Below are 16521 nucleotides of genomic sequence, written 5' to 3'. Positions count from 1 at the left end.
TGAAAAGAAGGCAAACTTTCCTTCCAAACAGTGGAGGTTAAGTACAGGCGGGTCTGATTTTTCCTCCTCCTGCCTGCCCTGCCCTCCTATGCAAAGCCTTACTTCAGGTGACCAGGGCAGGCCCTGTGGGAAAAGGGCATCCAGAGCACGGAGGAGAGGAGATGGGAGCAGAAAGGACAGAGAGAAAGGGGTGTCCCACCAGCTAGGGCTAAAAGACACCCTGGATTAACATGTCTAATGTTTTTCTGACAAATATTCATTGAGCACCCGTTCTATGCCTTGCACAGTGCCTGCCATGGGGCGCCCCAAACAGGCGAGATCCCTGCCCTGGAGGAACTCAGAACAAGAATTCTGCTCCATAAAAGCAGAGCAATGCAGTGCCTTTAACCAGACAGCACCCTTGGCATCCATGCAGGGACCTCCTTCCCTCTCAAGGGTTGGTGGTCATTCTCACCTTCCTACAATTCAAAACCTAAACCCCTGCCCCCTTTTCCTTCTGAAAGCAAGGAGGTACAGACACAACAGGTCCCCCTCATCCCTGCTCCACAGTGTAGGAATAATCCCATGAGGCCATCACCCCCACTTGCCTTTTTTCCTTCTTTTCTAAACAGAAATCCACAGCCAACCAGAATCCTGTGGGTCAGCAAATGACCAAGCCAGATACTTTTTAAAGCAGATGGTCCTGCTTTGAAAAACCTACTTTGCCCCCATTCCAGCTGATTAAATGCACCCATATGGGTCAGGATTTGTTCACTTCAACCTGAATATTTGCGTCTCATTCGAGTTTGTTTGTGTTTGTTTTTTGCCCCGTCTGAAAATCTCTTCCAAGCTCGAGGGAGATTTCTGTACTAAAGAAACATGCGTTTTCTTAACACCCACAGGCGAGGGAACGAGACCTCTTTTGTTCCCTCGAGAAGGTCTGGAGGACGTAGAGTTATTGAAAACGCGGACGGTTCTGAAGAGGATATGGACGCTCGCGATGCAGACTTCAACGGAACCAAAGCCAGTGAATGAACAACTTGCTCAAAACAGGACAGAACCAAACCCAGTGGACTCCTCTTAGCACCGTCTAAATCCATTTTCAAACTCCAAACATCACAGACACCCCTCACGATGAATATAAAGACCACTACCCTGCATTCAGGGCATCAACTTAAGTTTGGAACGATGTACCGAAGGAGAAAAACCCAACAAGAGACACAGACACACCCACTCCCTCTGCCGAGAACTGTGCAGAGATTTTGAATTTTTAGAAAAATATATCCATGGTAACTAATCACTGGCAACTTAGTTTACATGAATTGGGGAGAAAGTCACCACGATGGGTGCCACTGTCCCCACCCCCAGCCCTTCCTGCCCTGTGGACTCTTCCATCGTCCCGGTGGGCCCTGGTTTGAAAATTCTTCTTCCCTCCGGTTCCCGCACATCAGATGCACACAGTTCACCGAGACCAAGTGCCTTCTGTAGTCACGTGAATTAAAAAGGAGACGCCGCTCAAACGGCTAAGAGCAGGAATGTCACACTGTTTTATATGCACCCCAGCTGTACTTAAGGACACCCTCACTAATAAAAGGTTATAAATCACTAGAATAGAGTTGACTTTTCTGTTGTTTTCTAGAGAAAGAGGACGGGGTGGGGGGGTGGCCTCATTTAATCCTCATGACAACCCTATCAAGTCAGGGTTATTATTTCATTAAATGGGGAAACTGAGGCCCAGGGAGGTGAGATGAATCGTCTGAGACCCCACAACTGGCCAAGAGCAGAGCAGAGACACAGAGTGAGTGTGAGTGAGGGGCTCCTCCACACAGGAGGTGGGTGGCTCGAGGCCCAGGGAGTAGGACCATGCCCGGGAAGAACATATTTATAAATCAAAACAGCACGTATTTAATGTGAAGAATGTGAGTTCCTTGAATGTTTGAGTTAAAACACAAGACTTCGCCCAGCAGGGCTCGACAAACTTTTCCTATAAAGGCCCAGAAACTTGAGTATTTTAGCCTCCATCATGGTCTCTGTCACATTTTTGTCTTTTTTTAAAAAAATTAAACCACCCTTTAAAAATGTAAAAACCGTTCTTGGCGTGAGGGCCATAAAACCCAGGCCTGGGCCCGTCCCTTCCTTGGCCTGCATGTCCTAGACAGAGGTCCCTGGCGAAGTTTCCACTCAATACATATGATTCCATACACCAACTCCATGGGATCAAACAGACTGAAAAGAGGGGAATTACAGAAACCAAGGACGCACTGAATGACCAAATGCGAATACACCCTGAACAGGACATGCACGTGTCCCAATACAATTCTAAGAAGCTGACTCGAAAGGAAATCTTTAAAAAAGTAGTTTTTTTCATAGTCACTTGGTTAAAAAAACAAAAGTTTTTCATCACCAGATAGCAAACACAGAAGCACAAAGGCAGCAGCATTTACTGACCACCACAAACTAGCTGAAAATCAGTTTCTCTTGATTTTATTGTTCTTTTAAAAAAATAGAAGTACATCTTTTACCAATATAGGTTAGAATGTTGCCAGGGCAACGAAGTGGGCACTCAAGTTTAATTCTCTGCTGAATTTCAGTAGCATTTGAAAAGTTCTGTTTTCAACTCAAGGATATTTTTGCTGTTCTTTTGGAAAAATAACTTAGTAACAGAAGGCCGTTAAGCTGCACGCACGCGCTGGAATTCATGTGTTCTTTTTACTTGCGTCCAAATTGTGAGACTGCCGTTCACAACCAGCAGGGATGAGCTGCATGCCATCTGTGTGGAAATCCTGGGTTCGTTTCTTCTTTAGTAAGGAACCTCCCACCGACAGTCTTGGTGGTTTAATCTTATCCGAAGGTCACCCCAATTATTTCACCAAGGCTTTGAATGAAGTCCTGTTCTTAGGGGCTGCATTACCAAGGTCATCACACCCCAGAGACCCTAAGGGTCCTGAAGCAGAGGTCACCCCCAGGCCAGGACAGAGGGGCTCAGGACAACTTACAGCCAGGATTGGTCTAAAGAGGACACAGAGTTTCCACTGACCTGGTCCCACAAAACGTACTCTGAAACTCAAGCATGCCTCTAAAAGACTCAGTGAGAGGCAGATTAAAACGTCTCAGAGGTACACCACACCACAGTTTAAATAAAAGGTACATGCCTGTTCTGTTCTTCACCCCTAGATGTGATTTCAGTGCACTGATCCCTGCTGTGCCAAAGAGCACCGGAGATTTTGTTCTGGAAGAAGCTCCAGCAAAGTGGGGGCCGGAGTGAGCCTGAGATGGGCTCAGACCCCACTTTATAGGTGTCCCCGGTCATGAAAAACACCTCTCAAGACCAATCAGGACTCAGGTCTGCTGAAAATGATGGAGCAGCCTCAGCACCCACGTCGCCATTTCCAGAGGGTCCGCTTTGTCCCTTCCATTGGCAACACCCCGACAAGGAGGCCAGGGGTTATGAGATGGCATTTCCTGGGGACGACCACCCGGGGCCACAGGCGATCCCCACTCCCCACCGTCACTGGCTAGTGCGACTGCTTGCTCGTATATCTCAAACTAACTTAAAAAAAAACAAAAACCTAGTTTAAAGAGGGAAGGAGGATAAAATGACTCCTGCACAGACACCGGGGCCTTGGCTTCCGTGGATTTCCTAAAGCAACATCTTGACTACACCCTGGGCTGACGGCAGCGATGGTGAGGAAATATTTGAAGGCGGCTTCCCAAATTCCAGGCGTTTTCCCAACCTTCAGACAGAGCAAACCAAATTAGGCGGACATTACAGCTGCTATAGACTGGCTAGCACGGGGCCCCACAAAGTTATAAGAGTGAATATCAAGGTCGGGAGCAGTGTCTCACTGGGTCTCAATTTTCTCTCCTGTGGAATGAAGAAAAGGACACTGGCTATCTAGGGCTCACATGCCCAAGGCCACGCAAAAAGCCCAGTCGCAGAAGACGCTCCAAAAAAACACCCACATCTAAAGGTCCGGAAGTTATGTGCATGCTGGGGAGAACGATTCTTCATTTCCTGTCCTCTGTCTGCCACTGATCGCTCCCAAATTTACGTGGCCTGGGGTCCAGTGAGATAGTGGCGCATCTTACAGAATTCTAGAATCTGGAAGCTGCACTGATTTTCTTCAGGCAAGAAAATAAATGAAGCTGTTAGAGGTCAGATTTGTGTTTTCCAATCAGGTGACTGGCTTCAGGAATCTAGTCTGGCTGATTCAGTTTCCTGAAGGTTCTAAAGGTTAAAAAAAAAAATCCTCTTTTGGGGGAAGCAGAGCAGTGTTTGAAGCTTGAGTCTTAAACAAGGGAGTGATTTATACAAAGGACATTCTCACAGCATGACCAGAAGCTGGGGCTGCAGAATCAAGTAATAAAAATGACCCTCTCCTTGGCCATTTGCCTAAACCAGCACACACACCACCTAACTCTGTCTTAAGGGATGGAGTAGAGGATAATACCTCATTGACATAATCCTGCGACTTTGAAAAATGGCTATGGGTCAGGGGTCAGAGGCTCCCGGCTGGAGAGGATGGGTTCTCCCAACACTGAGGAGGAACAGTAGAAGGTACTGACCCTTTGTCACCCAGAGGCACGCTGGTGCTGCCTGGCCGTCTGTCGCCGCCGTCTCTGTTCTTGCTCCCCCACCCTGAGGCTGGGCCACTGGGTCGGTTTGGGGACTGATCATACACGAAGTTCCGGCAGGAAGCAAGTTTGGACTCCAGAGCCTGGAGAGAAATACGCTTTCTTGTCTCAAGCTGAAGACAAGAACTCTTGCCTCTCACCAGAGACCATACACATAATAATAGCTTAAGACAGTGGTTGTCAAACTGGGTTGTGTGTTAGAATCCCAAAGCGTGCTCCACCCCATCACCAAATTCAATGTATGTCCAACTCGTAGAACTGGTAGTCTAAGATATTTAGGAGCTTCCAGAAGAGTCCCCAACCCGACCTATGATTTAAGTCTGCCTACAAGAAATATGAAATCAACTTTTGGAATCATTCACTCTCTCCGCTACCTTGTAAAACATGCACCACGTGGCAGGAGGTTTGAAGGACTTGCCTCGCTGTAAACAGACCCTCTGGAAACCAAATGGGTACTGAGATCACCCTGAGCTTCTGTATACTCTAACTAAACATAAAAACCTGCTTATATAACAGCGATCCAAAAAAAACAAAAGCCAAAAGGAAAAACATAGAAAACGAGCTGCAAGCTTCTATTAACTCTGAATGCATACATTCTGGTCAATGACAGACTGGCAGGACTTAAACTCTGTGGCTTTCCAGGCATCACTTTTAAAACTAAGAAAAATAACTACAGAGAATATCTATGTGATTTCTTAAGCACAAAAGACTCCTTCCCTGGAATTAACATAAAACCTATAAGGTCATGTTCTCTGCCCTAGCCTTTCAAGATTTTCCCTTTAACTCCCTGAGAAATTAAAAAAAGGGAAGGCAGTTTTCAAATGTCTCTCAGTTTTTTCAAATTAAGAAAAAATATCATAGATACCATCCGAATCTCCCAAATTGCCAGGGAAAATGGTACAGGGAAAGAAAGATATAGCCGGGGGTCAAAGGGTGACTCAGGGTCACAGCCCGGGTGTTTGTCAGAAACAACACCCATAGAAGCACAGCGACTGTAAGGGACACGAGAGCCAGGGTGACACCTGCACCTAATGAAGCCTCTGCCAGAGGGGAAGCAATAGGTAAGGTCACCCCTCAAGTCTCCTGAAGACAGAAGACACCACACGGACCCTGGGGAAGCGCCGTCTTACCCCCACTTTCCGCAGCAGGTCTCCCACAATGTTGAGGGCAGATATCCGGGCCGCTGGCGTGAGGGGGGTCCCCCCAGTGGAGTCGTCCAGACCTGCGTGTGCAAAAGGACGCACACATGACACCAACACACACTCAAAAGTCTGCACTAACGTCTCTGAACGTGAAACCTGGGGGTGGGCAAGCAAGCCCCTCTGATCCCAACGCTGCCCTGTTTCGGTCAATGGTTTGTTGCCTAACATAACAAGAGCATATCTGATGACCAACTTCTTGCAGCCTTATAATGACTATACTTAATATTTATCTTTACCTGCTATTCTTTTTAAACAAAATCAAAACAGGCCCTCTTAAACTTCTAGGAATTCCATACAGTTAATTAACATTAACAGCATCTGAACAAGCCCCACTGGTAAGGGTTCTGCTCCTCAGAGCCTCCTCTCTCTTCAAAGCAGGGCTCACGGAGCAGCAGGACCAGCATCACCTGGGCGCTTGTTAGAAACGCAGGATCTCAGGCCCTGCCCAGACCTGCTAAATCTGAGGCCCAGCTGAGTCGTGTGCTTATTCAAGTGTGGTCTAGCCTGGGATTGTGGAAACCTCACACTCTCTTCATCCTGGGCACAAGCTGAGGGACAGGGAGCATGTGGTGGTGTAACCCCAGGAGCTGGCCTGCCATTTGCCAGCTGCGTGATGTCAGGCCAGCTCCTTAACTCAGGGCCTCAGTCTCCTCACCCATCACATGGGGACAGCACTTGCATTACTTGCGTCTTGGGCCATGGTGCGAATCCAGTGAGGTCATATGTAAGTACAAAGCACAGTAAGCAGAGGGACTGGCATATCCCACGTGCTCAATAATTGTCTATTTTTATTATTTACTATTAAGTGGCCCAATCAGAGCCTCACAGTTAATCAGTCAGCAGAGGGGCTGGGGAAGAACTCAAATTTCTTGGTTTTTACTGCATAGCACAGGTTATGCTGGGTCCAGTTCTAGATGATGTATTGCTGGACCCACAGAATCCTTTTTAAATTTTTTATTTGGTTACTGAAACTTTTAATTTGGGAGATTTCATATTAGACAAGAGGATTTCTGGCTTCTGGTGAAGAGTGGAGTGTCTGCTGAGCCCACACCTCTTGCGGTAGAAGCAGAGTGGCAGCTGCCCCTCTGGATGAGGCTTCCATTCTCTACTTTGCCGCAGACTCCACTACTCCCTATCGTCTTACATCCAAGAGGCTCCTCCCACGCACCACAATGGTCTGCCCCTGTGAGCACCCCAGTTTTCTCCCTGCTGTACAGCCTGGTCCTGCTTCTCTCTCACCCAGGACCCGCCCCAGTTCTCACCCAGGAAAGCTTTGTGAAGCCAAGAGAACCCTCCTGATTCCCATCCTCCTTACCACGTCTGAATGTCCCAGGTGTGTTTAAGCTAGAGCTGGGTCCTCGATGAGCTATGGGGGTGGATGGCACGGAACCAGTGGCCTGTACAGCTGTGTCTGTCCTTTCAGCTTCCACAGAGCTGGGCATGGGGGTCCTGGGTTTCTCCTGCTTTTGCTGCACAGCCAATTCTTGCCGCAAATCTGGGCCAGGAAAAGGATTCAGATTTAAGTCTCTGCTTTGAGTGATGAGGCAAGGGGAGGGTCAACAGGAGACACTGGTCAGCAAGAAGAACCATCAGAGTGAAAAACTCCAGGTGGAAACCCTGAATGAAGCAAACCCCACAGGACCTTGCCTGGAAGGCTTGGTTTTTCTTTTGAGTAAAAACAAAAAGGTTTAAAATTTTTTTCAAATCATGGCAGTGATACACTACTGCTTTTACTGTTTTAAGAGAATTCAAATGTATCAAGGTATACACAGAATACTCAGTGAAAATGTGCTTTCCCAACCCGTCCTCAAATGCCCCTTCTCACTCCTAATCAACTGTAACATGAGGGAGAGCTTCTCAATCCTTTTTCCCTGCATTTCACACATAGAGTTTATATGTGTATCTATTAAGCATATAAGATGAATAACTTTTATTAAGCGTAAATAGAAACATACATCTACTATCTATGTGTTTTCCCCCCTTCAATGGTATGTCCTAATAGGCTTTTTTATTTATTTAATTTTTTTGGCCAAGCGGCATGCAGGATCTTGGTTCTCCAACCAGGGATCGAACCCGTACCCCCTGCAGTGTAAGCACGGAGTCTTAACCACTGGACTGCCAGGGAAGTCCCTTAACAAGTTTTCTATGACTACATTTATATCTATACCGTATTTGTTTGAACAACTGTTTAACTAACATTCCACAAAATAAATCTATGTAATTTACTTAAGCACTTCATTACTGATGGGCATTTAGGAACAACTACCTTTTAAACTTAAAAGAGTTTTTCTTTCTAAACCCCCTTCTACTGGCTAAACATTAGAAACGAAATGAATGTCATAAACAATTAATTGGGACTTTAACAAAATCTCTTATGGACCCAACTTGGATGACTTGCTAATGTCTAAGAGTTAGAAAGCTCTACCTTTGGAAGTGCTACCTCCAAAGAGCAAACGCTGATGAGATTCTGGAGGTCCAAGCCACGTGTATCAGCAGCCATCAAGTCACAAAAGAAATGGGCTGGCTAGCAATTCCATCAACAGGCATTTTCTCCCCACAAAACTCCTGTGCTCCTGCTGGGCATAAAGTGGGTGCTGGGCTTAAATACCCACAAAGGGTCTCTACAGGGTTGGACATCGGACAATTCTTAGCACAGGGTGGGGACCAAGGCTCAGCCTGCCCGGTGTGTTCCCTGCCCTCGGAACACAGGTAATGCTGGGTGATGCTGTGGGACAGGACACCCTCAGACCCGGAGAGGGCACAACGGTGGTGAAACACACAGAGCAAAGCCAAGGCCTCCTGACCTCTGGCTTCATCCTTCAGTCGCTGAACAGATTCTAGGAGATTCTCCTTCTCGTCCAGTTCGCTCTCCAGGAAGGCATTTCTTTCAATGGCTTGATTCAAGCGCTGTTCAAAGTCCTCAAGAGACATGATCGTGGCCCTGGGTGAGAGACAAGCAAAGCTGCCCAAGACCGCAGACGGCATATCCGTCTGGCACCTACAGCCCCGGGGAGCAAGAAGGGTCATGCACACATGGTGCAAGTCCCCGCTCTGGCACGTCCTAATCCCACAGAGCTGAGCAGGCCCCTCAACCTTCCTGGACACAGCTCTTCACCTGCACAGTGGGAACCTCTCAGCTCACGAGATGCACACAGCTGTCCCAGGGGGTTAAATAAGATCATGTCCATAAAGCACTTAGCAACGAGCCAGGACCTAATTAGGGCCATAGACAGGCTCCGGTCAGATGCCACGATGTGGCATGTTCCATCTTGTCTCGGAGACTCACGATGCAGTCAGCGTTCAGAACATTCCACTAAAACGCACATGCAATGTAATAACACGCATTTAAACAGCTAAGGGAGGCCATCTTCATCCCTCAGTTACCTTAAAAAGTTAAAAAAAGTTCACAACGCCCAGCCCCAGCCCAGCTGCCCTAACAACTGCTTCTTTTGGACAGTGTAGATAGCCACTGGAATGCCGTGTTAAAGGCACTGGCAGGGCTCCCTGGTGGCGCAGTGGATAAGAATCTGCCTGCCAATGCAGGGTACACAGGTTCGAGCCCTGGTCTGGGAAGATCCCACATGCTACGGAGCAACTAAGCCCGCGCGCCTAGAGCCCGTGCTCTGCAACAAGAGAAGCCACTGCAATGAGAAGACCGTGCACTGCAACGAAGAGTAGCCCCCGCTTGCCGCAATAGAAAAAGCCCGCACACAGCAATGAAGACTCAATGCAGCAAAAAAAAAAAAAAAAAAAGGGTACTGACAAGTGCTGCAATAAGGAAATCTGTTTAACTGTCCGGAAAAGCTACCTTCTCTGGGCCTCAGTTTCCTCACATGCAAAGCAGGGGTAATAACTTCCGCATGGGGTGGGAGGCTGGGGAGTGCAGCAACACACAAAACACACAACAGATGTTTCACACATAAGTGCTCAATAAATGTCAGCAACTTTTCTCACTGATCCCGTGTTTGTCTCCAGAAGAACCTTTAACATCCCCGTAACTGTATCTCATGGTGATCAGAAGCATCTGTTTGGAGTGGAACCCATGAGTTAACACCTTGCTCTAACGTGTAAGACTAGCCAAGTGTCCCTGGGGAACTTAACCTCTCAGGGCCTCTGGGCCTCCAACGTCAAAGTGAGGATCAATCATTCATTTATTCACCACTTTCTACTATGTCAAGATTGAGTCATATTAGTTCCTACCTCAAAGGGTCTTTAGAGGTAAAGAAGATAAAGTTACCAAAAGTGCCTGATTTAAATATCATCCCTTGGGACTTCCCTGGTGGCACAGTGGTTAAGAATCCACCTGCCAATGCAGGAGACATGGGTTCGAGCCCTGGTCTGGGAAGATCCCACATGCCGCTGGAGCGACGAAGCCCGTGCACCAGAACTACTGAGCTTACGCTCTAGAGCCCACAAGCCACAACTACTGAGCCCGCGTGCCACAACTACTGAGTCCAAGTGCTGCAACTACTGAGGCTGAGCTCTAGAGCCTGCAAGCCACAACTACTGAGCCCGCGTGCCGCAGCTACTGAGGCCTGGGTGCCTAGAGTCCGTGTTCCACAACAAGAGAAGCCACCGCGATGAGAGCCCGTGCACCGCAGCGAAGAGTAGCCCCTGCTCACTGCAAATAGAGAAAGCTCGCACGCAGCAACAAAGACCCAACACAGCCAAAAATAAATTAATAAATTTAATAAATAAATATCATCCTTTGTTGTTTTTAGAGTACAAGACTGGAACCAGTTAAAGTGACCCTAAGGCTGGCATGTCAAATAACAACAAAAGAAGATGAAACTGCTAGGAATTCATGTAGGAGCAAACATGTAAGACTTCATTGTAGGGCACAGAGGCTTGTCAAAATGCAGACATATGGTATTTATGAGGAGGAAGACCCCAAATCATAAAGAAATCAATTCTCCATAAGTTACCTAATAAGTTTAACACCATCTAATAAAAATATGAACGGGGGCTTCCCTGGTGGGGCAGTGGTTGAGAGTCTGCCTGCCGATGCAGGGGACGCGGGTTTGTGCCCTGGTCCGGGAGGATCCCACGTGCCGCGGAGCGGCTGGGCCCGTGAGCCATGGCCGCTGAGCCTGCGCGTCCGGAGCCTGTACTTCGCAGCGGGAGAGGCCACAACAGTGAGAGGCCCGCGTACCGCAAAAATAAATAAATAAATAAATGAACAGGTTTTTTACTGGGGGACACAGGCACCAGGGACTGATTTGAAATATGATGTGATAATGAAACAAGAATGGCCAGGAGAGGAATGTTGGCTACAAAAAAGAATGAGATCTCACCATCTGCAACAACATGGATGGACCTAGAGGGTATTATACTAAGTGAAATAAGTCAGACAGAGAAAGACAAATACCATATATTTCACTTATATGTGGAATCTAAAAAATAAAACAAATGGGGACTTCCCCGGTGGCACAGTGGGTAAGACTCCGTGCTCCCAATGCAAGGGACCCAGGTTCGATCCCTGGTCAGGGAACGAGATCCCACATGCATGCTGCAACTAAGGGTTCAGATGCCACAACCAAGGAGCCCGCCTGCCACAACTAAGACCCGGCGCAACCAACCAAACAAATAAATCTTAAAAAAAAAAAAAAAAATTGGCCAAACCAGCATTAAAAAAAATAAAAACAAAACAAATGAACAAATACAACAAAACAGACACAGAGTTATAGATACAGAGAATAAACAGGTAGTTGCCAGAGGGGAGGAGGTTAGGGAGAGGAGAGAAATACGTGAGGAAGACCAAGAGGTACAAACTTCCAGTAGCAAAATAAATGAGTCACAGGTATGAAAAATACAGTGTGGGGAGTACAGTCAATAACTATGTAACATCTTTGTATGGTGACATCTTAGACTTACTGTGGCCATCAGTTTGAAATGTATAGAAATACTGAATGACTATATCGTATAATAGGAACTAACACAGTAGGTCAATTATGCTTCAAAACAAACTCATAAAAAAAGAGATCAACGGGGACCCGGCCTGAGGAGCAGTGGCGGGAGCTTCGAGACTAGGGCGGCACGAAAGCTCAATGGAAATGGCATTGCTTACCCACAAGAGGCCTCCCATCTCCACATAATATCAAACGGCGAAAATCTCCCAGAGATCTCCATCTCAACAACAGCACCCAGCTTCACTCAACGACCAGCAAGCTACAGTGCTGGACATCCTATGCCAAACAACTAGCAAGACAGGAACACAACCCCACCCATTAGCAGAGAGGCTGCCTAAAATCATAATAATTCCACAGACACCCCAAAACACACCACCAGACGTGGACCTGCCCACCAGAGAGACAAGATCCAGCCTCATCCACCAGAACACAAGCACTAGTCCCCTCCACCAGGAAGCCTACACAACCCACTGAACCAACCTTAGCCACTGGGGACAGACACAAAAAACAACAGGAACTACGAACCTTCAGCCTGCAAAAAGGAGACCCCAAACACAGTAAGATAAGCAAACTGAAAAGACAGAAAAACACACAGCAGATGAAGGAGCAAGATAAAAACCCACCAGACCTAACGAATGAAGAGGAAATAGGCAGTCTACCTGAATAATGATAGTGAAGATGATCCAAAATCTTGGAAATAGAATGGACAAAATACAAGAAACATTTAGCAAAGACCTAGAAGAACTAAAGATGAAACAAACCACGATGAACAACACAATAAATGAAGTGAAAAATACTCTAGATGGGATCAATAGCAGAATAACTGAGGCAGAAGAACGGATAAGTGACCTGGAAGATAAAATAGTGGAAATAACTACTGCAGAGCAGAATAAAGAAAAAAGAATGAAAAGAACTGAGGACAGTCTCAGAGACCTCTGGGACAACATTAAACGCACCAACATTCGAATTATAGGGGTTCCAGAAGAAGAAGAGAAAAAGAAAGGGACTGAGAAAATATTTGAAGAGATTATAGTTGAAAACTTCCCTAATATGGGAAAGGAAATAGTTAACCAAGTCCAGGAAGCACAGAGAGTCCCATACAGGATAAATCCAAGGAGAAATACGCCAAGACACATATTAATCAAACTGTCAAAAATTAAATACAAAGAAAGCATATTAAAAGCAGCAAGGGAAAAGCAACAAATAACACACAAGGGAATCCCCATAAGGTTAACAGCTGATCTTTCAGCAGAAACTCTGCAAGCCAGAAGGGACTGGCAGGACATATTTAAAGTGATGAAGGAGAAAAACCTGCAACCAAGATTACTCTACCCAGCAAGGATCTCATTCAGATTTGATGGAGAAATTAAAACCTTTACAGACAAGCAAAAGCTGAGAGAGTTCAGCACCACCAAACCAGCTTTACAACAAATGCTAAAGGAACTTCTCTAGGCAAGAAACACAAGAGAAGGAAAAGACCTACAATAACGAACCCAAAACAATTTAGAAAATGGGAATAGGAACATAAATATCGATAATTACCTTAAATGTAAATGGACTAAATGCTCCCACCAAAAGACACAGATTGGCTGAATGGATCCAAAAACAAGACCCATTTATTTGCTGTCTACAAGAGACCCACTTCAGACCTAGAGACACATACAGACTGAAAGTAAGGGGATGGAAAAAGATATTCCATGCAAATGGAAACCAAAAGAAAGCTGGAGTAGCAATTCTCATATCAGACAAAATAGTCTTTAAAATAAAGACCATTACAAGAGACAAAGAAGGACACTACATAATGATCAAGGGATCAATCCAAGAAGAAGGTATAACAATTGTAAATATTTATGCACCCAACATAGGAGCACCTCAATACATAAGGCAAATACTAACAGCCATAAAAGGGGAAATCGACAGTAACACATTCATAGTATGGGACTTTAACACCCCCCACTTTCACCAATGGACAGATCATCCAAAATGAAAATAAATAAGGAAACACAAGCTTTAAATGATACATTAAACAAGATGGACTTAATTGATATTTATAGGACACTCCCAAAAACAACAGAATACACATTTTTCTCAAGTGCTCATGGAACATTCTCCAAGATAGATCATATCTTGGGTCACAAATCAAGTCTTGGTAAATTTAAGAAAACTGAAATTGTATCAAGTATCTTTTCCGACCACAATGCTATGAGACTAGATATCAATTACAGGAAAAAATCTGTAAAAAATACAAACACATGGAGGCTAAACAATACACTACTTAATAACGAAGTGATCACTGAAGAAATCAAAGAGGAAATCAAAAAATACCTAGAAACAAATGACAATGGAGACACGACGACCCAAAATCTATGGGATGCAGCAAAAGCAGTTCTAAGAGGGAAGTTTATAGCAGTACAAGCCCACCTTAAGAAACAGGAAACATCTCGAATAAACAACCTAACCTTGCACCTAAAGCAATTACAGAAAGAAGAACAAAAACACCCCAAAGTTAGCAAAAGGAAAGAAATCATAAAAATCAGATCAGAAATAAATGAAAAAGAAATGAAGGAAACGATAGCAAAGATCAATAAAACTAAAAGCTGGTTCTTTGAGAAGATAAACAAAATTGATAAACCATTAGCCAGACTCATCAAAAAAAAGGGAGAAGACTCAAATCAATAGAATTAGAAATGAAAAAGGAGAAGTAACAACTGACACTGCAGAAATACAAAAGATCATGAGAGATTACTACAAGCAACTCTATGCCAATAAAATGGACAACCTGGAAGAAATGGACAAATTCTTAGAAAGGCACAACCTGCCAAGACTGAATCAGGAAGAAATAGAAAATATGAACAGACCAATCACAAGCACTGAAATTGAAACTGTGATTAAAAATCTGCCAACAAACAAAAGCCCAGGACCAGATGACTTCACAGGCGAATTCTATCAAACATTTAGAGAAGAGCTAACACCCATCCTTCTCAAACTCTTCCAAAATATAGCAGAGGGAGGAACACTCCCAAACTCCTTCTACGAGGCCACCATCACCTTGATACCAAAACCAGACAAGGATGTCACAAAGAAAGAAAACTACAGGCCAATACCACTGATGAACACAGATGCAAAAATCCTCAACAAAATACTAGCAAACAGAATCCAACAGCACATTAAAAGGAACATACACCATGATCAAGTGGGGTTTATTCCAGGAATGCAAGGATTCTTCAATATACGCAAATCAATCAATGTGATAAACCATATTAACAAATTGAAGGAGAAAAACCATATGATCATCTCAATAGATGCAGAGAAAACTTTTGACAAAATTCAACACCCATTTCTGATAAAAACCCTGCAGAAAGTAGGCATAGAGGGAACTTTCCTCAACATAATAAAGGCCATATATGACAAACCCACAGCCAACATCGTCCCCAATGGTGAAAAACTGAAAGCATTTCCATTAAGATCAGGAACAAGACAAGGTTGCCCACTCTCACTGCTCTTATTCAACATAGTTTTGGAAGTTTTAGTCACAGCAATCAGAGAAGAAAAGGAAATAAAAGGAATCCAAATCGGAAAAGAAGAAGTAAAGCTGTCACTGTTTGCAGATGACATGATACTATACATAGAGAATCCTAAAGATGCTACCAGAAAACTACTAGAGCTAATCAATGAATTTGGTAAAGTTGCAGGATACAAAATTAATGCACAGAAATCTCTGGCATTCCTATACACTAATGATGAAAAATCTGAAAGTGAAATCAAGAAAACACTCCCATTTACCATTGCAACAAAAAGAATAAAATATCTAGGAATAAACCTACCTAAGGAGACAAAAGACCTGTATGCAGAAAATTATAAGACACTGATGAAAGAAATTAAAGATGATACAAATAGATGGAGAGATATACCATGTTCTTGGATTGGAAGAATCAACACTGTGAAAATGACTCTACTACCCAAAGCAATCTACAGATTCAATGCAATCCCTATCAAACTACCAATGGCATTTTTCACAGAACTAGAACAAAAAATTTCACAATTTGTATGGAAACACAAAAGACTCTGAATAGCCAAAGCAATCTTGAGAACGAAAAACGGAGCTGGAGGAATCAGGCTCCTGGACTTCAGACTATACTACAAAGCTACAGTAATCAAGACAGTATGGTACTGGCACAAAAACAGAAACATAGATCAATGGAACAGGATAGAAAGTCCAGAGATAAATCCACGCACATATGGTCATCTTATCTTTGATAAAGGAGGCAGGAATATACAGTGGAGAAAGGACAGCCTCTTCAATAAGTGGTGGTGGGAAAACTGGACAGGTACATGTAAAAGTATGAGATTAGATCACTCCCTAACACCATACACAAAAATAAGCTCAAAATGGATTAAAGACCTAAATGTAAGGCCAGAAACTATCAAACTCTTAGAGGAAAACATAGGCAGAACACTCTATGACATAAATCACAGCAAGATCCTTTTTGACCCACCTCCTACAGAAATGGAAATAAAAACAAAAATAAACAAACGGGACCTAATGAAACTTCAAAGCTTTTGCACAGCAAAGGAAACCATAAACAAGACCAAAAGACAACCCTTAGAATGGGAGAAAATATTTGCAAATGAAGCAACTGACAAAGGATTAATTTCCAAAATTTACAAGCAGCTCATGCAGCTCAGTATCAAAAAAACAATCCAATCCAAAAATGGGCAGAAGACCTAAATAGACATTTCTCCAAAGAAGATATACAGACTGCCAACAAACACATGAAAGAATGCTCAACATCATT

The 16521-nt window shown here is 44.4% G+C and overlaps 2 protein-coding genes across 8 annotated transcripts in view; one reads left to right on the top strand and one right to left on the bottom strand.

Moving 5' to 3' along the window:
* Positions 1–1582, top strand: part of MYH11 (myosin heavy chain 11) — a 121530-nt gene extending 119948 nt beyond the window's left edge. For 2 of the 4 annotated variants that reach the window (XM_060031798.1, XM_060031797.1), the window contains one exon: positions 882–1582. In XM_060031798.1, coding sequence (XP_059887781.1) covers positions 882–1014 — 133 coding nt within the window. In that variant the 3' untranslated portion in view covers positions 1015–1582. The remainder of the gene's footprint in view (positions 1–881) is intronic. The other 2 variants (XM_060031800.1, XM_060031799.1) reach the window with 1 other exon arrangement.
* The window catches only part of NDE1 (nudE neurodevelopment protein 1), a 38132-nt gene that overhangs the window by 256 nt on the left and 21355 nt on the right, over positions 1–16521 (bottom strand). For 2 of the 4 annotated variants that reach the window (XM_060031801.1, XM_060031802.1), the window contains exons 5-9: positions 8621–8757; positions 7132–7311; positions 5745–5836; positions 4546–4697; positions 2401–3713 (exon numbers count right to left, since the gene is read on the bottom strand). In XM_060031801.1, the coding sequence (XP_059887784.1) occupies positions 3620–3713; positions 4546–4697; positions 5745–5836; positions 7132–7311; positions 8621–8757 (655 nt within the window). In that variant the 3' untranslated portion in view covers positions 2401–3619. Of the gene's footprint in view, positions 1–2399; positions 3845–4545; positions 4698–5744; positions 5837–7131; positions 7312–8620; positions 8758–16521 lie in introns of those variants that run through there. The other 2 variants (XM_060031804.1, XM_060031803.1) reach the window with 2 other exon arrangements.

This window comes from Delphinus delphis, chromosome 15, assembly GCF_949987515.2.
Source record: "Delphinus delphis chromosome 15, mDelDel1.2, whole genome shotgun sequence".
Classification (NCBI taxonomy): Eukaryota; Metazoa; Chordata; class Mammalia; order Artiodactyla; family Delphinidae; genus Delphinus; species Delphinus delphis.
The sequence above is the reverse complement of the archived record's forward strand: the minus strand, read 5'-3'. Positions and strand labels throughout refer to the sequence as shown.